Raw genomic sequence first — 27,130 nt, 5'->3', positions numbered from 1 at the left:
TTTTGTTTATGCCACTTAGGGATTTTTAATTCTTGCTTTCAGCTTGGTTATATATTCATACTATAATGATTTCCCCCTTATTTTCTATCTTTTATTTGGGGGGGAGTACAATCCAAATCCCTTTGTGGGTTCTTAATCTGTCAGACTGACTAGAAGTCAATTCTCAAATAAGAATAATTCATAAAACAAGAAGGATCTAAAGTATTGAAATGTCTACAGAGATGACCCTTTATAAGATCTGCTTTAAACAAACTCACTTTAAGGATACCCTGCCATAACTAAATTTGTGTCATGATATCACTTCAGAGATGAACCTGAAAACTGAAACTACAACTATCTTTAACTACGGTTATTGTAAAAAAAAAAAAATTAAACTTCCTACTTCATTCTTCTGTTAATTAAAAATAGTACATCTGAAGGAATGTACTACCAAAGAACCAATTTATTAAGTGTTGTTCAGTTCAGTTGTGTCCGACTCTTTGTGACCCCATGAACCGCAGCACGCCAGGCCTCCCTGTCCATCACCAACTCCCGGAGTCCACCCAAACCCATGTCCATTGTGTTGGTGATGCCATCCAACCATCTCATCCTCTGTCGTCCCCTTCTCCTCCTGCCCTCAATCTTTCCCAGCATCAGGGTCTTTTCAAATGAGTCAACTCTTCGCATCAGGTGGCCAAAGTATTGGAGTTTCAGCTTCAACATCAGTCCTTCCAATGAACACCCAGGACTGATCTCCTTTAGGATGGACTGACTGGTTGGATCTCCTTGCAGTCCAAGGGACTCTCAAGAGTCTTCTCCAACACCACAGTTCAAAAGCATCAATTCTTCAGCACTCAGCTTTTTTTATAGTCCAACTCTCACATCAATACATGACCACTGGAAAAACCATAGCCTTGACTAGACAGACCTTTGTTGACAAAGTAATGTCTCTGCTTTTTAATATGCTGTCTAGGTTGGTCATAACTTTCCTTCCAAGGAGTAAGCATCTTTTAATTTCATGGCTGCAATCACCATCTGCAGTGATTTTGGAGCCCAGAAAAATAAAGTCAGCCACTGTTTCCCCATCTATTTGCCATGAAGTGATGGGACCAGATGCCATGATCTTAGTTTTCTGAATGCTGAGCTTTAAGCCAACTTTTTCACTCTCCTCTTTCACTTTCATCAAGAGGCTCTTTAGTCCTTCTTCACTTTCTGCCATAAGGATGGTGTCATCTGCATATCTGAGGTTATTGATATTTCTCCTGGCAATCTTGATTCCAGCTTGTACTTCTTCCAGCCCAGCGTTTCTCACGATGTACTCTGCATAGAAGTTAAATAAGCAGGGTGACAATATACAGCCTTGACATACTCCTTTTCCTATTTGGAACCAGTCTGTTGTTCCATGTCCAGTTCTAACTGTTGCTTCCTGACCTGTATACAGGTTTCTCAAGGTCAGGTGGTCTGGTATTTCCATCTCTTTCAGAATTTTCCACAATTTATTGTGATCCACACAGTCAAAGGCTTTGGCATAGTCAATAAAGTGGAAATAGATGGTTTTCTGGAACTCTCTTGCCTTTTTGATGATCCATTGGGTGTGGGCAATTTGATCTCTTGGTTCCTCTGCCTTTTCTAAAACCAGCTTGAACATCTGGAAGTTCACAGTTCACATATTGCTGAAGCCTGGCTTGGAGAATTTTGAGCATTACTTTACTAGCGTGTGAGATGAGTGCAACTGTGTGGTAGTTTGAGCATTCTTTGGCATTGCCTTTCTTAGGGATTGGGTAATGAAAACTGACCTTTTCCAGTCCTGTGGCCACTGCTGAGTTTTCCAAATTTGCTGACATATTGAGTGCAGCACTTTCACAGCATCATCTTTTAGGATTTGAAGTAGCTCAACTGGAATTCCATCACCTTCACTAGCTTTGTTCGTAGTGATGGCCCACTTGACTTCACATTCCAGGATGTCCAGCTCTAGGTGAGTGTGAGTGATCACACAATCGTGATTATCTGGGTCATTAACACCTTTTTTGTAGAGTTCTTCTGTGTATTCTTGCCACCTCTTTTTTTTTTTTTTATGAATCAGCCATGGAGTTACATATATTCCCCATCCCGATCCCCCCTCCCACCTCCCTCTCCACTCGATTCCTCTGGGTCTTCCCAGTGCACCAGGTCCGAGCACTTGTCTCACGCATCCAACCTGGGCTGGTGATCTGTTTCACTATAGATAATATACATGTTTCGATGCTGTTCTCTCGAAACATCCCACCCTCGCCTTCTCCCACAGAGTCCAAAAGTCTGTTCTGTACATCTGTGTCTCTTTTTCTGTTTTGCATGTAGGGTTATCGTTACCATCTTTCTAAATTCCATATATATGTGTTAGTATGCTGTAATGTTATTTTTCTGGCTTACTTCACTCTGTATAATGGGCTCCAGTTTCATCCATCTCATTAGAACTGATTCAAATGAATTCTTTTTAATGGCTGAGTAATATTCCATGGTGTATATGTACCACAGCTTCCTTATCCATTCATCTGCTGATGGGCATCTAGGTTGCTTCCATGTCCTGGCTATGATAAACAGTGCTGCGATGAACATTGGGGTGCACGTGTCTCTTTCAGATCTGGTTTCCTCGGTGTGTTATGTCCAGAAGTGGTACTGCTGGGTCATATCTTGCCACCTCTTCTTAATATCTTCTGCTTCTGTTAGGTCCATACCATTTCTGTACTTTATTAAGCCCATCTTCGCATGAAATGTTCCTTTGGTATCTCTGATTTTCTTGAAGAGATCTCTGGTCTTTCCCATTCTATTGTTTTCCTCTATTTCTTTGCATTGATTGCTGAGAAAGACTTTCTTATCTCTCCTTGCTATTCTTTGGAACTCTGCATTCAAATGGGTATATCTTTCCTTTTCTCCTTTGCTTTTCACTTCTCTTCTTTTCACAGCTATTTGTAAGGCCTCCTCAGACAGCCATTTTGCTTTTTTGCATTTCTTTTTCTTGGGGATTTAAGTGATGTACTGGTCCAAAATTCAGAACAATTTGGGACTAGTACTTTTGACAAGGATTTAAGGTAATATAAATAAAAATAGAAACAAAAATAACTAGCTACATATCTATTTAAAGTACTTATATTAGCTAGTGGCAGGCACAACCCAAAAATGCAGAATCAAATCAAATAGCAATATGTATATAATAATAGTGTTCCACAAAGTCTCCATAAAATCGTCATCATCATCAAAGCAACATACAGTGGGATGAGCTTGGCATGCTTGGTGTACTTCCTTTTATTTGTGAAGAAGTTTCTGGCTGAGGTACAGGAATTCTACAAAAGATTAAAAAAAGATAACAAACAGTTATAAAAACAGACTTGAATGGGAAAACTGGTTCTATTTGGAATTTATTCTAATCCAATATGATTAAAAAATTTATAGGTTTAGTTTCTTGAAAATAATGCATTAGAAACGTAAGGAAAACACATTCAAAATTATGAACAAATATCCATACTAACATAGTTCAAATACTGAAACAGTTATATGTTTTTTTAAGGAGTATTACACAAAAGAAACTATTCAACTTTTATTAAATTAGTTGACACTAAAGATGGATATACATGTATTTCATTCTCTACAATATAAATTAAATTATTCAGTGGCCTCTTTTCATGCTTGCTTTGTTCAAATATTCTGGAAAACAATCTGGCCTAACTCTCTAACCTCATTTCAGAGTTTTCTGTAAGCCTCATGATGCTTCAAAACATCACATTTTTCTTTCAGCCAGAAAAACCTTATTCGCCCTTTCCTTTGCCTGGTTAACCCTTATTCAGCCTTCAAAATTTAGCTCGTAGCATTATTTTCTATAAGAAGCCATCCTTGCTCTCTACTCAAGGTTCACTAATCCTTATATATGCTCTCATAGCACCAAGAATAAATGTTATCATACCACTCACCACATTTTGTTAAAATTACTGCCCTTTCAGTTTATCTCCTCTACCAGATTCTATTAGCTCTACAAAAACATAGACTTTATCTATTTTTGTATCTCCACAGAATAGCCACTCAATAATTGTTCATTGAAAGAAAAATAAGTGAAAAGGAAGCATGTTATTTTGAAGCTGACAAGAGAAACTTGCACTTATAACAAATATCTCCTTCTTAAAAACTTTCAGTGTATTTTTATGATGAGTATTTTATGCTGTTGTAGTTCCAAAACTAAAAGCATAAAGCAAAACAGAAGTGCCATGTTGTAGAATACCACATAATACTACTCAACTTACTTCAGCAATAGAAATGTCTATTACAATAGTAGTATTCTTTATTTATGAATGAGTTCTTAGTGAATGCAAAGAACAAGCTTTTGTGAAGGAAGACTGCATTAATTTCATTTAAAGAACTCCAGGAAATAAAAACACGTTTTATAGTTGTAATTAAAACTTTTTTCTGAGTATTGAAAAATGGTTTATTTCTAAAAATTAATAAACTGGTAACATCAACTCGGAGAGATATTTAAATAAATAAAAATAGTTAAATTACATGTATTTTGAGATCATTAAACAGTATATATATACTTTTAAATAGGGTCTTCCCAGGTGGCACAGTGGTAAAGAATCTGCCTGCCAATGCAGGAGATGCAGGTTTGATCCCTGGGTCGGAAGATCCCCTGGAGTAGGAAATGGCAACCCACTCTAGTATTCTTGCCTGGAAAATTCCATGGACAGAGGAGCTTGGCAGGCTACAGTCCATGGAGTTGCAAAGAGTCAGACATGACTGAACAACTGAGCACACACAGCAGCATATACTTTAAAATACATGGTGTTAAAAAGGGATTTTTTTCATCTGAAACAAATTAGAACTAGTTTTCCAAATTCTGACAGCATCATTATATTGTATAGAATTTTTTTAAGTGGCTTAGGAAATTTTTACCGGAACATACAATCATTCACTTGTATGCCTTAAGTGTCTTAAAGGTGAGGGCCTAAATGACAGAGGTAGAGGTATCAATGTCTATGGGTATCAACTGAGGAAACTGAAAAAAAAAAGGGATGAAAAATTAAAGCATAAGAAATATAAAAGGATGCCTGAGGAAAGAAAGGGAACAGACAGTTAAGATAATATTAAATATGGTGGATAGTAGCTGAATATTATAAAAATTATGTCAGAGGCAATAAGCTGTACTCTTCATCAATTTATTGACCTTAGATAAAAGTCATATAGATTGTATAGCATGCCATGCCCTCATCGACATAACAGTATTATAATTAATATTGTAGTCTTTCCTATGGTCTTCTTCAGTGGCTCAGTGATAAAAGAATCGCCTGCCAATGCTGGAGACATGGGTTCAACCCCTGGGTCAGGAAGATTCCCTGGAGGAGGAAATGGCAATCCACTCCAGTATTCTTGCCTGGAAAATCTCATGGACAGAGGAGGGTGGCAAAGAGTTGGACATGACTGAGCATGCATGCACAACAAAAGTCATTCCAATTGTGCCTTCTCCTTTCTTAGGAGACACTGATAATGATTTTTAAGGATTCATATAACCCTGATATGGTGTACTTTCTTGCTTTATGAAGTAAATACCACCAAGAGAATACAAATAAGTTTTAATGTTCCATTTATTATATTTTATTTCTCAGTGCTAAATTTTGAATGAGTTGATATACTTTGACTACATTTTAATATCTAGTAGAGAGCACAATGGGTCACTATCTCCCTTTCAGATTAAAATGTTCATTGATACAACCTCTTAAATGGTCATATTTATTACTACCCTAAATTGTACCAATGGAAACAGACCAATGGGTAATACAGACACTGGAGTCAGCAAGCCAGGATTTAAAATACAACAATGTGCCAGAAGAGTGGCATGCCCAGATTCCACAAGGAGAGCGCACAGAAGCTCCATGTTTCTTCTCAGACCTTTCTTTATGTGTCTCTTCATTTGGCTCTTCCTGATCTGTAACCTTTACAATAAAACTGTAATTTTAAGTATAGTGTTTTTCATTCTAGTGAGCTACTGACTCTGAGGGGGTCATGGGAATTCCTGAATTTGCAGCCAGTTGATTGGAAGTGAGGGGGACCTGGGGACCAGGTGAACTGTGGCCATTAACATCTGAGGTAAGGTCAATCTTGAGGAGGACTAAGCCCTTAAGAATCTGATGTTAAGTCTGATTATTAGCATTAGAACTGAATCACAGTATGGCTAGTTGGGTTGGAAACCCCACAAGAGCTCAATGAACCCAACTGATAGGTTTAATAGCACACAAGACATAGTAAAAGAGTAAATGGAGTGACAGGTCCAAACTGAAACACAGAATCAAAAATAAATATGTATATGAGTAAAAAAATGCAGTATAAGAAACTTGTTGGTCACAGTCAGAAATGCTAATATATATCAAGTAAGAATCATGGAAAAAAGGAAATAATGAGGAAGAAAATATATTTGAAGAAATATGGCAGATGGTTTTCCAAAACTGATGAAAGATATCAATAAACAGACTCAAGAAGCTTTGTAACCTCAAAGCAGTATAAAACAAAGAGAACCACTCCTTGGCACATCACATGCAAACAGTTGAAAATCAAAATGAAAATCTTAAAACCACTCACAGTAAAAAGATACAGTATCTTTGAATGAACAATCAGAAGACATTAGTCTGATTCTTAATACAAACAATGAAAGCAATAAAACAGTAGTTTCAGACTTTAAAAAAATAAACCTGCATCCAACTGAAAATATCCTTTTAAAAGTAAAAGTGAAATAAAGATGTTTTTAAACAAATAAAAATAGAGAATATATCACCAGCAAGCTGTATTTAAATAAATGCTGAGAGGAATTCTTCAGTCAGAAGGAAAATGCTTCCAAAGAGAAGCATGGAAATATAAGTAGGAATGAAGAGAATTTTAAAAAAATGTGGTTGGATTGGAAGAATCAATATTGTGAAAATGAGTATACTACCCAAAGCAATCTATAGATTCAATGCAATCCCTATCAAGCTACCAACGGTATTCTTCACAGAACTAGAACAAATAATTTCACAATTTGTATGGAAATACAAAAAACCTCGAATAGCCAAAGCAATCTTGAGAAAGAAGAATGGAACTGGAGGAATCAACCTGCCTGACTTCAGACTATACTACAAAGCCACAGTCATCAAGACAGTATGGTACTGGCACAAAGACAGAAATATAGATCAATGGAACAGAATAGAAAGCCCAGAGATAAATCCACATACACCTTATCTTTGACAAAGGAGGCAAGGATATACAGTGGAAAAAAGACAACCTCTTTAAGAAGTGGTGCTGGGAAAACTGGTCAACCACTTGTAAAAGAATGAAACTAGAACACTTTCTAACACCATACACAAAAATAAACTCAAAATGGATTAAAGATCTAAATGTAAGACCAGAAACTATAAAATTCCTAGAGGAAAACATAGGCAGAACACTACTCTGACATAAATCACAGCAGGACCCTCTATGGCCCACATGCCAGAGTAATGTAAACAAAAGCAAAAATAAACAAATGGAAACTAATTAAACTTAAAAGCCTCTGCACAACAAAGGAAACTATAAGCAAGGTGAAAAGATAGCCTTCAGAATGGGAGAAAATAATAGCAAATGAAGAAACAAAGGATTAATCTCAAAAATATACAAGCAACTCCTCCAGCTCAACTCCAGAAAAATAAATGACCCAATCAAAAAATGGGCCAAAGATCTAAACAGACATTTCTCCAAAGAAGACATACAGATGGCTAAAAAACACATGAAAAGATGCTCAACATCACTCATTATCAGAGAAATGCAAATCAAAACCACAACATTACCATTACATGTCAGTCAGGATGGCTGCTATCCAAAAGTCTACAAGCAATAAATGCTGGAAAGGGCGTGGAGAAAAGGGAACCCTCTTTCACTGCTGGTGGGAATGCAAACTAGTACAGCCACTATGGAGAACACTGTGGAGATTTCTTAAAAAACTGGAAATAGAACTGCCATATGACCCAGCAATCCCACTTCTGGGCACACATACCAAGGAAACCAGATCTGAAAGAGACACGTGCACCCCAATGTTCATCGCAGCACTGTTTATCATAGCCAGGACATGGAAGCAACCTAGATGCCCATCAGCAGACGAATGGATAAGGAAGCTGTGGTACATATACACCATGGAATATTACTCAGCCATTAAAAAGAATTCATTTGAATCAGTTCTAATGAGATGGATGAAACTGGAGCCCATTATACAGAGTGAAGTAAGCCAGAAAGATAAAGACCAATACAGTATACTAACGCATATATATGGAATTTAGAAAGATGGTAATGATAACCCTATATGCAAAATAGAAAAAGAGACACAGATGTACAGAACAGACTTCTGGACTCTGTGGGAGAAGGCGAGGGTGGGATGTTCTGTGAGAACAGAATGAAACAAGTATACTATCAAGGGTGAAACAGATCACCAGCCCAGGTTGGATGCATGAGACAAGTGCTCGGGGCTGGTGCACTGGGAAGACCCAGAGGGATGGGATGGAGAGGGAGGCGGGAGGGGGGATTGGGATGGGGAACACATGTAAATCCATGGCTGATTCATGTCAACGTATGGCAAAACCACTACAATACTGTAAAGTAATTAGCCTCCAACTAATAAAAATAAATGAAAAAAAATGCTAACCATGTAAGAAAAACAATACTAAAAATGTCTCTTAGAATTTAAAATATATGTAGAATTAAAATATAAAGCAAAAATAATGAAAATGGAGATAAATGGAATTATCCTAAAGATCTAGCATTATCAGGAAATGGTAAAATAATCTGCATTTATTTATTTACTTATTTTATTTATCTTTGGCTGTGCTGGGTCTTCATTGCTGTGGGGGCTTTTCTCTAGTTGCGGCAAGTGGGGACTACTCTCTAGTTGTGGAGCGTGGGCTTCTCATTGTGGTGGCTTCTCTTGTTGCAGAGTACAGGCTCTAGGGCACATGGGCTTCAGTAGTTGTGGCTCATGGGTGGCTTAATAGTTGTGGTACAGGCTTAGTTGCTCCATGGCATGTGGGATCTTCCCAGACCAGGGATCAAACCCGTGTCTCCTGCACTGTCAGATTTTTTTTTTAACAGTAAGCCACTAGGGAAGCTCTAAATAATTTATATTTATGTATAATAAGTCAAGTGTTCAGGTTGTAATTTATAGAGTAACTACTAAAGAACATGTATCAAATTAAAATAGGGGAAATTGAATAATGAAAACTATTTGATTAAACAAATAGTATAAAAATTGATATAAGCCCAAAATACAGATCTCCATCAACTTATGATGGGGTTAAGTCCTGATAAATCCACTGTAAGTTGAAAATATAGTAACTTGAAAATGAATGTAATACACTTAACCTATCTAACATCATAGCTTAGCTTAACTCACCTTAAACATGCTCAGAACACTTAAAATACCCTACAGTTTGGCAAAATCACCTAACACAAAACCAAATTTATAATAAAGTATATCTCATGTGATTTATTGAATACCATGCTAAAAGTGAAAATCAGAATGGCTTTCTGGGTACAGAATGATTATAAGTGTATCAGTTGTTTATCCTATTGACTGCATAATTGATTGGGAGGTGTGGCTCACTGCCACTGCCTTGCATCACAAGAGAGTATAGTATTGCATACCACTAGTCCAATGAAAGATCAAAATTCAGAATTTAAAGTATGTTTTCTACTGAATTTCTATTGCTTTCACACCATCATAAAGTTTAAAAATAGTAAACTGAAACATAAATTGGGGACTGTATCATTAGTTTCATTAAAATTGAACAGAGTGATATCAGCATCAAGGCAAAGGAAGATGCTCTCTTTGTCTCTCTCCTATCTACAGCCAGTAAAACATCCACAACTCAACAAAAGTGCTTCTGCCCAACATACCAGAGCATTGGAGATTTCAACATAGCTGTATATCTAAAGGTGGGTGGACTAGAACTTACAAAGTATGTGGAATTTGGGGAACAGTGGAGTTGGTGCCTGTAATCCTGGTCCCCCAAGTCATGGCAGCTGAACTTGCAGTCCCAGAGAACTCGGTGGCAACAAGGTAAGCAGGAGATACAACTCTGGCCTCCTGGCTACAGCGGTGCCCACAGCCACAGATTAACTGGATGGCAGTGGTAGTAGGGTCTGGGACCCTGACTGTCTAGCCGTGGAGGCACCCATGATTCTGACCCCTCCTCTCACTTACTGCTGCAGAGTCCTCAAATCTGACAACACTGAACATGGCCGAGGTTCCTGTGCCACCTGGGTTACCCCCCAAACTGCAGTGGGAAAGTCTGCACCTCAGGAAATCCTAGACATGGCAGAACTGTCCAGCATCCTGGTGCCCCAGGCAGTGACACCAGCCACACCACCAGCAACCCTGGAAGCATAAGCAGTAACAACGAAGGCACTGGGAGATACCTCTGATGGAGGTGGTTAAGAGTGGAAAGTGCTGACTGTCAAATATAACCAGAGGCAGTGCAGGTAAGAGAAACCAAAAACTTGTGCTATAGCACCACCTGCTGGAAGATAAAAGAAAGGCCTAATCTGTTGAATTATTAGAGACAAAAAGTTTTATCTAGAAATTAAAGGGGCTTCCCCAGTGACTCAGTGGTAAAGAATCTGCCTGCAATGCAGGAGATGCAGGTTTGATCCCTGGGTCAGGAAGATTCCCTGGAGAAGGAAATGGCAACCCACTCCAGTATTCTTGCCTGGGAAATCCCATGGACAGAGGAACCTGGCGGGCTACAGTCCAAAGGGTCTCAAAAGAGTCGGACACAACTTAGCGACTAAACAACAACAAGCAAGAAGAAAGGTAAAGTTTGCCACTTGAAATGGGCCAGAAGAGTAACACCTCATTAAGCACCATGCAAAACCACAGTAACATTGCACCACAAAAAGAAAATGACAATTCTCCAGAAACAAAACTTAAAAATCACAGAATATTGTGATCTAACTGGTAAGAGAATTCAAAATAGCTATCATAAAATTCAATGAGCTACAAGATAAATCAGGATACCAATGAGTTCAGGTATAAAATTAATAAACACAAGCAATACCTTACCAAAGACACTGAAAGTAAAATGAACCAATCAGAAATTCTGGAGCTGAAGAACTTAATACATGAGTTGAAGAATGCATTACAAAACACTGGAAATTGAGCAGACCATAGGGAAGAGAGAATTAGCAAGCCTGAAAATAGAAATAGAGAGATGATACAAGGAGAAAAGAAAAGAGAACTGAAATATTTTTTTAAATGAGTAAATGTAAAGAAAGCTAGCTGACTCTTTTAAGAAAAGCAGTATTAGGGTAATGGGTATCCCAAAAGGAAAAGAGAGGGAGAAAGGAGCAAGGAGAAGAAAGAAATAATAGGTGAGAATTTCCCAAGGGGAAAGGAACTGTATATACAAGTCCATGAAGCTAGGAGAACAACTGTTGCCTCAATGCAAAAAGATCTTCTGCAAGATGCATTGTACCAAAGTTGTCTTCATAAGTCAGTGACACAGAAAGAATTTCAAAGGCAGGGGGAAAAGGATGGTAACCTACAAAGGAACCTACATTAGGCTATCAACAGATTTCTTAGCAGAAACTCTACAGGTCAGGAGGGAGTGGAATGACATTCTCAAAATACTGAAAGATTAAAAACTGTCACCCAAGAATACTCTATCCAGCAAAGTTATCATTCAGATATGAATGGGAAATAGTTTCTCAGACAAACAAAAGCTGTGCCTTACAAAAAATGCTGAGAAGAGTTCTTCTACCAGAAACGAAAAGGCAAAAAAGTACATGAAAGTTTGAGTAAGGTAATAAACAGACAGAATCATGAAACTGTAACTACATCAAAATAGGCTTTTAACATTTTATTATAGCATAAAGGTTAAAGAGGAAAACATAACCATATCTACTTCAATTTGGTAACAAAATGAAGATAAGATGCTATCAGCAGAAAAAGGACTATTTCATCTGTGAGATGTTGTATACAAACCTTATGGTAACCATAAAACATAAATCTAAAGCAGAAATTTTTCTGGTGGCTCAGTGGTAAAGAATTTGTCTGCCAAGCAGGAGACGTGAGTTTGATCCCTGGGTTGGGAAGATACTCTGGAGAAGGAAATGGCAACCCACTCCAGTATTCTTGTTGGGAAATCCCATGGACAGAGGAGCCTGGTGGGCTACAGTTGGTGGGGATGCCAAGAGTCAGACATGACTTAGCAACTTAACAACAAGCAGAAACACCAAAGAAAAAAAAAAGCAGGAGGGCTTCCCTGGTGGTCTGGTGGTTAAGAATCTGTCCTGCAATGCAGGGGACACTGGTTAAATCCCTGGGGCAGGAGGATCTCACATGCCATGGAGCAACTGAGCTTATGCCCAACAACTACTGAGGCTGCACTCAAGAGCCTGTGAGCCAAAGCTACTGAGCCCATATGCTTCAACTACTGAAGCCAGCACACCTATCGTCTGTGCCTTGCAACATGAGAGACCGCCAAAATGAGAGCCCACACATCACAACAAAGAGTGGCCACCACTAGCTGAACTAGGGAAAGTCCAAGTTCAGCAATGAAGACCCACCAAAGCCAAAAACAAGAGGAAGAAACTGACAAAAACATCAGAGAAAACCACGAAATCAAATGGTAGATCAAAAAAGAATGAAAAATAAAAAATGGAGATACAGAGCAACCAGTTAGAACTGGATGTGGAACAAAGGACTGGTTCAAAATCGGGAAAGGAGTACGTCAAGGCTGTATATTGTCACCCTGCTTATTTAGCTTATATGCAGAGTACATCATGTAAAAAGAGGAGCTGGATGAAGCTCAAGCTGGAATCAAGACAGCTGGAAGTAATATCAATAAACTCAGATATGCAGATGACACCACCCTTATAGCAGAAAGTGAAGAAGAACTAAAAAGACTCGATGAAAGTGAAAGAGGAGAGTGAAAAAGATGGCTTAAAACTCAACATGCAAAAAACTAAGATCATGGCATCTGGTCCCATCACTTCATGGCAAATAGATGGGGGAAAAATGGAAACAGTGACAGACTATTTTCTTGGGCTCCAAAATCACTGCAGATGGTGACTGCAGCCATGAAATTAAAAGATGCTTGCTCCTTGGAAGAAAAGCTATGACAAACCTAGACAGCATATTAAAAAGCAGAGACATCACTTTGCCAACAAAGATCCATCTAGTCAAAGCTATGGTTTTTCCAGTAGTCATGTATGGATGTGAGAGTTGGACTATAAAGAAGGCTAGGTGCCAAAGAATTGATGCTTTTGAGCTGTGGCGCTGGAGAAGACTCTTGAGAGTCCCTTGGAGATCAAATCAATCAATCCCAAAGGAAATCAACCCTGAATATTCATTGGAAGGACTGATGCTGAAGCTGAAGCTCCAATACTTTGGCCACCTGATGCAAAGAGCCGACTCATTGGAAAAGACCCTGATGCTGGGAAAGATTGAGGGCAGGAGGAGAAGGGGGTGACAGAGGGTGAGATGGTTGGATGGCACTCAATGGACATGGAGAGAAGGAACTGGCAACCCACTCCAGTATTCTTGCCTGAGAATCCTGTGGACAGAGGAGCCTGGTGGGCTGCTGTCCATAGGGTCGCATAGAGTCGGACATGACTGAAGCAACTTAGCATGCGTGCATGCATTGGAGAAGGAAATGGCAACCCACTCCACTATTCTTGCCTGGAGAATCCCAAGGATGGGAGAGCCTGGTGGGTTGCTGTCTGAGGGGTCGCACAGAGTCAGACACGACTGAAGCAACTTAGCAGCAGCAGCAGCAATGGATGTGAGTTTGAGCAAACTCCAGGAGGTAGTGAAGGACAGGGAAACCTGGCATGCTGCAGTCCATTGGGTCACAAAGAGTCAGACAGGACTGAGCGACTGAACAACAACAAGAGAGCAACCAGAAAACAGATGATAAGATGGGAGTAACTAAATCCTCATCTATCAATAACCACCCTAAATGTAAATGGATTGAATTCACCAATGAAAAGATACAGTGGCTGGATGGATTAAAAAGCAAGACACAATTTTATGTTGCCTCCAGGAGACTCATCTCAACTCTATAAAGAGAAACATAAGGTCAAAATGAAGGCATGCAAGATGATGCTTCAAGCAAAGGGCAGACAAAAGAAAGCAGGTGTAGCCATACTCATATCAGACAAAATAGACTTCAAGCCTAAAATTGGACAAGGTAGAAGAAATGAACAGATTTTAGAATCATACAACCTTCTAAGACTGAATCATGAAGAAACAGAAAATCTGAATAGACTGATCACTAGTATAGTGATCAGTAAAATGATCAAACAATAAAAAACCACCCCCAAACCAAAACTCCAGGACCAGACAACTTCATAAGTGAATTCTACCAAACATTCAAAGATGATTTAATACATATCTTTTAAAATTCTTCCAAAAAATTGAAGGGAATGCTTCCTAATTTAAAATGTCCATATCACCTAAAGCAATCTACAGAGTCAATGCAATCCCTGTAAAAATCCCAATGACATTTTTCACAGAAATAGAACAAAAAATTCAAAAATTTATTTGGAACCACAGTAGACCCCAAATAACCAAAGCAATCATGAGAACAAAACTGGAGGTATCATACTTCCTGATTTCACACTATATACACAGCTATAATAATCAAAACAATATGATATTGGCAGAAAAACTGACACATAAATCAATGAAACAGAACTGAGATCTCAGAAATAAACTCATACATATATGAACAATTTATTTATAACAAGGGAACAAAGAACATACAGTGGTGGAAGAAGTCTCTTCAATAAATGGTATTGGGAAAACTGGACAGCCACATGCAAAAAAATGAAACTGGACCACTATCTAACACCACACACAAAATTGACTCAAAATAAAGACAAGACTTGAATGTAGGTCTTGAGACCATAAAACTCACAGAAGAAAACACAGGCAGTATGATCTTTGACTTTGGTTTTAGAATTATCTGTATAGATAGGTCTCCTCAGGCAAGGGAAACAAAACCAAAAATAAACACAAATGGGACTGCATTAAACTAAAAAGTTTTTGCATGGCAAAGAAAACCAGCAACAAAATTAAAAGACAACTTACCAAATGAGAGAAGGTATTTGCAAATCACATATCCCATCAGGGGTTAAGATACATAATATATAAAAAACTCATACAACTCAGCTTCAAAAAAATAAACAATCTAAATAAAAAATGAGCAGAGGACCTGAATAGACTTTTTTCCAAAGAAGTCATACAGATAGCCAACAGCGACAGGAAAAGATGTTCAACATTACTAATTATAAGGAAATGCAAATGAAAACCACAATGAGATTATCATCTCAAACCTTCACACCTGTCAGAATGTCTGTTATCAAAAAGACAGCTGGGACTTCCTTGGCGGTCCAGTGGTTAAGACTGTGTGCTTCCACTGCAGGGGGCATGGGTTTGATACCTGTTTGCAAAACTAAGATCCTGCAAGCTTCATGGCATGGTCAAAAAATTTAAAAAATAGAAAAGATACATGCACCCCTATGTTCACAACAGCAATATTGGTAACAGCCAAGATAATGGAAATAATCTAAGTGCTCATCACAGATGGATAAAGATGTTGTATATACAGTGGAATACTACTCAGCCATAAAAAGAATGAAATCTTATCATTTGTAACAACATGGATGGACCTGGAGATTATCATACTAAGTGAAATAAGTCAGACTAGGAAAGACAAATACTGTATGATCTCCCTTATATGTAGAATTAAAAAAAGACAAAAATGGTTATTTTTTTGTAATTCCCTACTTTAAACTTACATTCAATTAGTCCATGTTGAACATGGCAGATAAGAGCTTATGTTATGGGTTGAACTGTGCCCCCTCAATATTCACACTGAAGTCCTAACCCCCATTACTTTGGAATTTGACCTTACTTAGATATAGGGTAACTGAAGATGTAATTTAGTTAAGATGTGGTCATATTAGAGTAGGGTGGGCCCCTAATCCAATGACTGATGCCCTTATCACATGGGGAAATTTGGACACAGAGATTGGAGTGATATTTATACACGCCAAGGAAAGCCAGAGATGGCTAGCAAATCACCAGATGCTAGGGGTAAGGCGTGGGGCAGACTTTCTCACAGCCCTCAAAAGGAATCCATTCTACTGATACCTTGATTTTGGACTTACAAAGCTGTGAAACAATAAATTTCTGTTGTATAAGTCAGTTTGTGGTACTTTGTTATAGCAGCCCTAGAAAATTAATACAGATTTTGGTATCACTAAGTGGTGTGCTGCTATAAAAAATACATAAAAACACAGAAGTGGCTTTGGAATTGGGTATTAAGTGAAGGAGGCTTTCCCGGTGGCTCAGCAGTAAAGAATCCACCAGCAATGCAGGAGATGCCAAGAGATGTGAGTTCATTCCCTGGGTTGGGAAGGTTTTTGAGATGCATAACATAAAAAGCCTAGATAGCCCTCAAGAGAATGTTGGTAGAAATATGGATTTTGAAGGAGAATCTCTTGAGAGCTCTGAAAGAAAAGGAGTGGTAGAGAAAGTTTCTGCTGTCTAAGAGAATACATTCAGTGTCATGAACAGAACTAGAAATGTTAAGGTAAAATTTGCTTCTGGTAAGGTTTCAGACAGAAATGTTATTGGAAACTGAGTGAAAGATAATCCTTAACACAAAGTGGCAGAGTACGTGGCCAAACTGTATTTATTCTGTTGGATGGAAAGTGAAACATGTATAAGAGGAACTTGTATATTTAGATGAAAAGATTTCTAAGCAAAGTGTTGAAGACATAGTCTGGTTTCTTCTTGATGCTTATAGTAAAATACAAGAAGGGAGAAGAGTTGAAAAGGAATTGTTAAGAAAAAAAGAATCAAGGAATTCCCTGGAGGTCCAGTGGTTAGGACTCCACACTTTCACTGCCAAGGGCCTGGGTTCAATCCCTGGTTGGGGAACTAAGATCCCACAAGCTGTGCAGCATGGCCAAAAAAAATGAAATAAATAAAAAAAAAGAACCATCAATACTTGAAAAATTATCAGCCTCTCAAAACTGGAAAACATGTGAAAGCTTGCTTTGGGAAGCATACTAACAGCATTGCTAGATAACCATTTGCCCAAGAGATTACAATTTGTGGATCCAGTCAACCAACTCAGTAGGCATGCTATTAGCTTCAACTGAAAGGGACATAGGTGGGAAGAAATGCAGGAATGCAATGCCATTGGACTTCTGGGATTCTACAGTCAGGAAATGAGCTGACAGAGATATCTAGCTGTGATCAAGTACTATCCTTCAAGAAAAGGGAAAAATGACCCTGAGGAGTGAGGTCATTTCTTCCATTCTAGAAGGCAGGGACACCTCCTGAATTCCAGAAGCCAGGGCCACTTTCTCAGTTCCAGAGTGCAGTACCACCACTCAGTGCCATGAGGGTGGGGCTGCCATCTCAGTGGGCCCAAAGGACACAGTACTCTGCCAGAGAGGATAATTCTGGGGCCTTAAGGCCAAATGGTATTTGCCTTGCTAGGTTTCAAATTTGCCTGTGACCCATAACCTCCTTTTTATTCCCAATTTCTCCCTCTTGAAATGGGAATACTTATCCTATGTCTGTTCCACCATTGTATTTTGGAAGGTAATATGTCTAGTTTCATAGGCTCACAGATGGAAAAGAATTCTGTTCCAGGATGAAACACCCTGCATCTTATCCATATGAGATTTATATGATATTTAGGAATGAGAGTTAATACTGGTATAGATTAAGACTTGGGGGATGTTCTGATAGAGTGAATGTATTTTATATGTGAGAAGGACATGAGTTTTTAGAGGGCAGACTGTTAAGGACTGAATTATGTTCCTGCCAAACATCACCCTGACTACCAATATGTAACCAATTACATGTTCAAGGACCATAAGAATGTGACCTTATTTGGAAGTAGGGTCATTGAAGATGTAATCAGTTAAAATGAGTTCATACTAAAGTAGACTGGTACTCCAGAGCGGGTCCCTAATCCAATATGGTTGTTGTCCTTAAAGAAAAACTTGAACACATATATACCCACAGGGAGAACGCCATGTGAAGACCAAGGCAGAGATTCAAGTGATAACTTCCATAAGCCAAGGAATGCTACAGATTGCCACTAAACCACTAGAAGCTAAAGGAGATGCATGGAACAGAGTCTTCCTCATAGCCTTCAGAGGGAACCCACCCTGCCTATACCTTGATTTTGGACTTTGGCAGCCATAGAAAACTATACAACTTCTAGTAGCGCTGCTCATTCTATGGGATAGAAACAAATGAAAAAGCATATGCTATGTATATACTTAATACAAATGACTTACTGTTTGCCACTTGGGGTTTGCATAATTTTTTTCTTCGTGACAGGGCTTGAACTTGCATGTGCAGAACGACAACATTGAGAACTCCCAGAACCATCATCGTGATGACGTTTACCATCTTTTTCCTGACTTTGACTTTCTTTTCTAGCTGCTTCGGATGTTGAGGGTTGGTTAGCATTCTAAAACCAAAAATTTGAAGAAAACATTTTAAACTAATTCACAAAAATTATTTCTCTCTTAAAAGACTCTACACTTTTAGTGTATTCATTTTTCGTAACCTGTGACAAAATTTGTAATCATAACAATGCTTTTATAAAGTTGATTTATCTTAATCTAACTGCTAGTAACATATTTCAAAAAGAAAAACAAAAGTCTTTCTTATATAACTGTAAAGCTGGATTAGATGCTTCTTTCCATAAGAATAGTAATCTTAGAAATAACTTTTAAAAACATAAACTCATGAAAAAAATTAACTTGTCTTGATTTTGCCTAGAGTCCAGAAGTGGCCTCTTCTATAGCATTTATCCTCCAAGAGTCACTGCTACCTCTTAATAAAATCTGGGTATAACTGCCAAGTCTGACAATAGAGCTAAAAACTTTCAGTGGGAATGTACCTATACTTTCGGCCTGGACAAAAGGTAAGAAATGAATGTAATCGTAAATACCACCTGGAAATCTAAATAAAGGCTATCATGACAGGCTCATATTACACAGAAAGCAAAAACAAGATACCAAGTTTGGAGGGCCTAGGGAAATATCAGAGGCTGTGACGTTCAGTCCAGACTGCTCCAAAATAAATGACATAAAAGAAAACAAACTAAAAATGAAGCTTTTCCTTTTAGGTTTACATCATTAAGAGTTAAACATGTGAGTTCTGAATGAATTATACAAGATGTAATACCAATTGTGATTACAAACACAGTGCTTTCAGAGATATACTATTAATCCTCTGGCACCATACCCGTAGTGTTTGAGATGCTGAGGCACTTTCAGTTGCACTGCTATGTGGGACATACTTTATAACGGTAATTATTCCCTGAATTGCAATGCGCTTTTGTTCTCTATACTGCAAGTCTTCAATCTCCACCTTTACTTCCCTTAGAGCTGTCAAGAGTGATTCAACTGCAAAAGAGTAATTCCAAGGAAATTTTAAGTTTTAAAGAACTGAAATGACAAAAATAAGAATTAGATTTGCAATGTAATTTCACAACATGAAAATTATAAACTTGCTACATAACTTAAATATGTGAGACTTTGTGCTTATATTTGGCATCCCCTTATGTAATGTTGGTAAAACTAGCAAAACATATTTCAGTTAAATTGTGATACAGTCTTCTAGTCTGGTGTCTTAATTTGAAACAGAAATTTTACATATTAAATGTAATTTATATATCATACTTCAAACTATAAAGTGTTTCTTAACCATTGCATAGAAGCACATGTTAATATTTTCTATATTCTATATGCTATATATAGCATATACTACATATTGCTGGCATTACGAAGTATAGAAGGATGCCAATATTTAGCTGATGATAGATCAGTATTTCAAAGTTTCTTTTTTTCCAAAGCTGTGCAATTATCCCATAGCTTGTCAAAAAGAATATATGCTAAACCTTTCAACTATCATATTTTAATTCTACTAAAATAAATTAACGTTGTCTCTCATCAGTACTTATTCTGAATCTCACTAATTTTGATATAATTTTTATTTAAAGGTGGAGCCTCAACTGTGTTATATCCAATACACAGTCATCCATAAGTTTTGCAATACACATATCCATAAGTTTTGCAAACCTGTGGATACAAAGAGCCAATTGTAATCCCTATATATCCCTTACGTAAGGCATTTTGAGCATCTGTAGATTTAGGTATCCATGGGGCTCCTTGAACCAATCTTCTATGGATACCAAGGGATATCTATGTATCATTCCATAAAAGTGGCCTAATACAGTTTTCTGTATCTTGATATCAAATTGTCCAATGTTTCCTTTCATATGTTTAATCTAAATAATGTTATAGGAGTTGGGATCTACCAACTCTGATTTTATCTCAAAGACCTTAAATCAAGATATTATCTCCATTTAGTCAGTCTATATTCCTTTTTTCTTACAGTCTAATAAAATCAAAATATCCACCTTTATGAGACATGACATATGTTTTTATATCTTGATAAAGATCAAATTATTAACAGTGAATGTTGCTACATTTTGGCCTACTCAAACTAAAGAATAAAGATGACTAAATGACAAGCATATACCATACATATAGCATATAATCATAAACGACTAGTAATTTCATCAGTACCTTTAAGAGAACTACTATACTTCAAAAATGTCTCTGGCACTGGTGGATAGGGGTAATATCCACCCATAACAGTATTCTTCACTTCGCCAGAATCGTTCTTCGCTTTTTTAATCCACTGAATAAAGTTTTTTACCTTGGCATCATTGGTATATGGCTGGCCTTTATGACCTCATTGCATGAAGGGTAAAAAATAAGGGAAAAAAAAAACAAATCACTGTAGTAAACTGCCTGGACATTTTTGTGTATAAAAACTTTTTAATATATGATCAATCTTATGTCACCAAGAAGTCAACTTATTCACTATGTAGCACATAATTATACTGAATATGCATACAAAAATTATCAAAGATGGTTAATAAATCTTAAATCTAGAAGGAAATCAAACATATTACAGTTTCTGTGGACTACACTGTAGCTGTCTGTAGGATACCAAAAAAAGCCAGAAGAGAAAGAAAACTGATAGCCCGGACTTTTCTAACTATCCAACTGGTTAGCATCTTCTTAACCAATTTTTATGTATTAACCTGAAGGTATGATAGCACATATGAACTAAATTTTCTGTGAATATAGCTCAGCATTTAAATTCATGCTTTTGAAATGTACTTAAGTGTCATTTACATCTGATATTATTGGTATATATTAGATCTGATATTATTCATATTTATAAAATGAGGTATAAACAAAGATGTGTATTACATCCTTCCTAGGACTCTTCTTTGACAAATTTCCTAATTACCAAGATGGTAGCATTCTAGTAAGTACAACATTCCACAGTACTCTCACTCATCTGATTTTATTGCCCACACTATCAGAGGGAATGGAAAAAAAAATAAACTTGTAGATAAGCAGTGAGACTTTGCTTGCTATGTAAGTAAAATGGAAGTCTGGGGACCAAAATTTAACATACATTTTCATTTTAATATTTTAAAACTACTGTTAGTTGAATCCTTATTGTGATACAGGGCCAAACAGTCTTCAGTCTATGAAGCCATTTATGATTATCTAACTTAACATTAAGCAGGAATTAAAGTTAACCAAAGGATATAAAATTCTTCAGAAGTCAGAAAATCGTTGCTTGAACTGTAAATCATCTCGAAGCAATAGATTTCATAGGCTGTATATTCTTTGTTGGGGCTTCCTGGTGCTCAGATGGTAAAGAATCTGCCTGCAATGCAGGAGACCCAGGTTCGATCCCTGGGTTGGGAAGATCCCCTGAGAAGGGAATGGCAACCCACTCCAGTATTCTTGCCTGGAGAATTCCATGGACAGAGGAGCCTGGTGAGCTACAGTCCACGGGGTTGCAAAGAGTCAGACATGACTGAGCAACTACTGTGCACACACGTGCACACACACACATATTCTTTGTTAAACCAATCTTATAGTGAAGGAGATCAAAGTAAGGCTATCTTGTGGTTGAATGTTATAATAGAAAACTCAATTTAATGAAGAGAAAATATATTAGATTTCCAATTAAGTATATACAAAGAAATTGCTTACCAGTAATAAATGTATGACTCTCGTTTGTAGTGGTCAGGTAAAGCAGTTTAGGTACTTGAGCATCATTTTTGACAACTTTCAGCTGTGTACACATGAAATATGTCACTGCAGGAAAAGAAAACACTTATGAAATTATTTATGCATTTCAAAGGGAAATACCTAGATCACGATCTAACAGAGTGCTTCTCAAGTTTTACTGAACCAGGAATCACTTGGGAAAATTGTTAAAATGTAAATTCAGATTCAGTAGTTTTAGTGTGGGGCCTGAAATTCTTTGCTAGTGAGATCTTAGGTGATACTAGTGCTGTTAGTCCTTTGATCACACTTGGAGCAACAAGGATCTAACACTTTTCCTTTAGGAAGTATTAATATAGCAGCTGCACATAACTGAAGGCCCTGCTTGCTGGACAGCTGAAGAGCAAAAGTCTTATAATTGGCCACACAACAGAGTGTGAACCGTTATTTCCTACAGAGAAAAAAACTGAGCTTCTCCATGATGTTTTCACTGATTAACCCAATCTAACCTTGATCCCTGAAATTACTCTCTCTTTCCATCAGATAGGGCTACACACTATTCATGTGAACTTGTTTATGCAAGTGTTTTAATTGTGTTTCTCTCAATTAGACTTTAAATCTCAAAGACAGGGCTTCTACCACGTATTCTTTTCTGTTGGCTTTCCTCACCAACTAGATAGACTAAAAAGATTCCTTGAAAATGAGATTATCGTGTCTTCAGATTTCAACCACTTTCAAAAGCTATCAACTGTTTTTTAACTCTCAGGTTATTTAGGAAGAGTTTACTTATCCAACAATATCTTTTAAAATTTTAACTTACTATGTGCCAAAACAGTTGTCTTACAAATTAGGAAATGAAGAAATAAAATATAAATACTTGCAATTTCCTATCAACAGTAAGCTCTCATTTGAGAATAAATATTTCCCTAGAGCATGATAATACCTATAAATTTATTTCCTGTATCTCTCATTTACTAGTTCTTTAATTTGGAGCAATGAAAAGAAATAAAATCCGTTCAAATGACTAAGAATAATTCTCTTGGTTTATATTGTTTTTCATTTATTTCAAAAACTGTACAAAGATGTGAGTATTCATGATTGAAGATGCTGACATAAGAATACTAAAGAAATCTCTCATTTTAATTTCATGATTGCTAAAAATAAGACTTTTGAACCTAACACCTTCTAGCTGTTTAAAATCTCTCTTGACCTTTATTTCCTCACCCATAAATTTGTAAAAACATCACCTCTTTAAAAGGTAACTGTAAGTACAAAATTAATTAACATTTATGAGCAACTAATATATAGTAAGCAGTGAAAAAAATTTCCCCTTAGTTCTTCACTTTCCTTAAGGAAAAGTAAAAAAGGTGGCCCTGGGCCAGCAGTGCCCCAGCATGCACACACCATGGGCCTTCCACAGCATCATGAATCGCCAAAGCCTGTGATTCTGAGTACACACACATACAAAGTAAAACAGATGCTCTACTACCAAAGGATTCTGGTACTGTTCCAGAAGATCCTTAGTCATGTTCTCCTTCATAGGCCTGAAGTTCCTTAATATTCATCATTTATTTCATAATTTTTTCCTTCACTCTTAGTCAAAAGATGAAAATGAACAGTGATTGTTGTCAACTCTTGTACTAGAGTAAATCTCACTAAGCTCCATATAAACTTTTCTTAAAAGATATATTTCATGTTTCCATAAGAAACAAAATGTGACTACATGGCAACATTTCTGTGAAAAATCATTTGCCAAAACCTGTGTCCGTTAGTTTTTAAAACAGCTACAGTGGCTATAAAGAGAGAGGGACCTGGCCATAAAACCCATCTAAATTGTCATGAGCAATCATCACTATCAACCATCTATGCCCTGAGAGAAGTTATATGAAAGGTCAAAGCCCCACTTACCTTGGGAACCCATACCTTGGTTTTGGTCAAAACTCCCCTTCTGCTCTCCCCTCCAATCATAGTTGGGGAAATATTTAGTTCTATTCATATATATATATATATATATGTGTGTGTGTGTGTGTGTGTGTGTGTGTGTGTGTGTGTGTGTGTGTATAATATAAATACTATTTTACAATAGAGAATGAAGGGGTAGCAGAACAGCCCTATATATGGTCTCTCGGTATCCCGATGTTCTACCACCTCTATGTTGTTGCTGATCAAAAAAAATGTAGTCAAGATTGAGAATTTCTCCAATTTTGGCAAGCATTTAACAATCAGTATTTCATTCATATAGTCATTTGGAAAATAGCTCACCATATCTAAAATAGCTTTATGTTACAAATTCAAACAAGGAAAAATTTCACTGAAGTTGTTATAACAAAGTATTAAATATTTTCCTCATCAAAATAGATTTGTAGACTAAGTTGTTACATAAAATACATAGTAGGACATACTTTAAATGTCTTGAAATAAATAAAAGAAGTGGAAAAAATACCTATGTATATGAATAATAAGGGGAAAAATCAACACCAAAGTAAGTAAAATATTGACCAGGTGGTATAACACCATTAACCTAATATTAATTTCATACTCAAAGGACATCATACTTACCACTGTCATTTATTTAATTACATAGTTCCTCAATCCTCTACCAGTTAATTCTACATTAGTAAAGTCTTCATTGTCTTAAATGGGGTCTATTAATTCAATTTCCAAATGGATACAAAGGAAATGGTCTATGCTTTAGTTTCAATGAATTTTAAGCTTTTATGTCTAAAATGCTAAAAGTGAGAATTAAAAAAAAACTAGTTTCAATCCCAAATTAATTCTGAATAGAAAACCAGAAGACAGTATAATACCATTTATAATATTAATATAGAAAAAATGTATATGTGCTATCAGACTGCTTGAATTTGCTAGCTCAGTATCATGGCATTCTGTAAGTTAGTATACTCTACTATTTTTTTCAGTTAATGCTCCCATTTCCAAATATAAAATGATAATAATATTTGAACTGAGTACTTGGGTAAATATGTTCAAAGATTTCTGGCTGAGATGTTGAAAACAGCTCCACTATAAATGGTTGTTCTGAAGTCCCGTCAGCAATGTGAATCCAGCGATATGACCAAAAATCTTCATGGCTATCTATATGGATAGAACATTAGAATAAATGAAGACAATGGATTATGCACATATGAACACAGAATTATTCACTGAAATACATTTTATGACTTTCAATATCAAAAGCTTACCCTTCTTTTTTGACCGCTGGACCCTTCCTACAAAAACCAAAACGCCAATAACATCACAGATAGAATTATTTGGCATCTTATCCAGTTCTGATCTAAAAGAAGGAAAATTATTAAATAGATATTTTATTTTTAAACAGCAAAAGAGCATTCTACAAATATGAATGAAAATCATATCTATTTAACTGCTACAGCATAATTTGGGGTAGATTTTGAGCAAATTATAATACCTTGTTTCAGTGACTAACAGTGAAAATTAATATTTGAGATATTTTACAAGAATCTATTTTACCTCATAACAAAACGGTGATTTAATTTTGGCAATCTCCATTCTGGTTTCACCTGATTTTCTGGGATGATAATTATATTAGTTGGAGGATCTCTAATATTCAGGCAGATTTCTGAAAAAGAAATATATTACTTTAATATGATATACATATAAAATAATATACACATGTATATATCACACAGCAAAAAATAGATTGACTGCTTTGAGTCCACCACTAAACCTGAGAACTAGATTATCAATAGCTTTCTTCTATCTACTCTGACATTATCACATCCACTTATCTTTGTGTTTTACCATATACTTAAATTTCTAAAAAGAGGTTTTTTTTTAAAAAAAATCACTTAAGTGTTTTTGCCGAAATAGTACACTATTTGGATTTGTTTTTGAACTTTAAATGAATGGAGTAATACCATAATGTGGTATTCTAGGGCTACTTTTTTTCCCACTTAACATTATGGTTTTAAAATTCATCCATGCAGCTGCATGCAGCATTTTTTCCTCATTTCTACTGTGAATAATGTTCCAGGGTGTTGATAATACTACAATTCTATTTACTCCTCATCATGTTGCTGGACATCTGGATTATTTCCAGCTTTTGTCATAACAAACAGTCACTATGAATTTTTTTTCTACATATCTCCTTGTACACACAGGCAAACATTTTCTAAGGTATTATATCCAGAAGGGAAACCCTGGATTATAAAATATGCAAATGTTCCACTCTATAGGATGAAGAAGTCGTTCAGTCGTGTCTGACTCTTTGCGACCCCATGGACTGTAGCCTACCATGCTCCTCTGTCCATGGGATTTTCCAGGCAAGAGTACTGGAGTGGGTTGCCGTTTCCTTCTCCAGAGGATCTTTCCAACCCAGGGATCAAATCCAGGTCTCCCACATTGTAGGCAGATGCTTTGCCTACACCAGGGAAGTCACTCTATAGGATAATTCCAAACTATTCTCAAGTAGTATTTATTAACTCTTCACTTAGTTTATTAATATTATAAATATTCATTAATATTTACTAAATATTAAATATTAATTTAAACTATTAACAGTTTCAGCAGCAATGTGCAAGAATTCCATTGAGCCACATCCTCTCCAAATTTTGGTTCTGTTAAATTTATTTATTTTGGCTGTACCACACAGCATATGGGATCTTAGTTCCCTGACCAGGGATCGAACCTGTGCCCCCTGCAGTGGAAGCACAGTCTTAATCTCTGGATAGCCAGGGAAATTCCTATATTTCTTATTTTTTGTCAATCTAATGATACAAAATGGCAATCTGTCGTGGTCTTATTTTGTACTTCTCTTACTACTAATTATGTTCAACATTTCATATACCTATAGTCATCTACACATCCTCTTTCATGAAATACCTCCTAATATTTTTGAATTTTTTTTCTACTGGATTGTCTTTTTCTTATTTGTATTAGTTCTTTATATATACTGAATGCCTTTGTTGAATATACTATTGCAAACATCTTCATCCAGTTTTTGAATTTTTTGGGG

At 36.7% G+C, this 27,130-nt stretch overlaps 1 protein-coding gene across 1 annotated transcript in view; it reads right to left on the bottom strand.

The window, feature by feature from the left end:
* The window catches only part of RADX (RPA1 related single stranded DNA binding protein, X-linked), a gene marked incomplete at its 5' end in the record, with an annotated part of 75,473 nt that overhangs the window by 27,880 nt on the left and 20,463 nt on the right, over nucleotides 1–27,130 (bottom strand). Inside the window, 8 exons of the mRNA XM_070462179.1 lie at nucleotides 3,226–3,299; nucleotides 18,322–18,497; nucleotides 19,280–19,440; nucleotides 20,626–20,793; nucleotides 22,123–22,227; nucleotides 25,108–25,230; nucleotides 25,338–25,429; nucleotides 25,627–25,735. Coding sequence (XP_070318280.1) covers nucleotides 3,226–3,299; nucleotides 18,322–18,497; nucleotides 19,280–19,440; nucleotides 20,626–20,793; nucleotides 22,123–22,227; nucleotides 25,108–25,230; nucleotides 25,338–25,429; nucleotides 25,627–25,735 — 1,008 coding nt within the window. The remainder of the gene's footprint in view (nucleotides 1–3,225; nucleotides 3,300–18,321; nucleotides 18,498–19,279; nucleotides 19,441–20,625; nucleotides 20,794–22,122; nucleotides 22,228–25,107; nucleotides 25,231–25,337; nucleotides 25,430–25,626; nucleotides 25,736–27,130) is intronic.

Source organism: Odocoileus virginianus, unplaced genomic scaffold (genome assembly GCF_023699985.2).
Source record: "Odocoileus virginianus isolate 20LAN1187 ecotype Illinois unplaced genomic scaffold, Ovbor_1.2 Unplaced_Scaffold_1, whole genome shotgun sequence".
Classification (NCBI taxonomy): Eukaryota; Metazoa; Chordata; class Mammalia; order Artiodactyla; family Cervidae; genus Odocoileus; species Odocoileus virginianus.
Note: the sequence above shows the minus strand (reverse complement) of the source record. Positions and strands in the feature narration are given on the sequence as shown.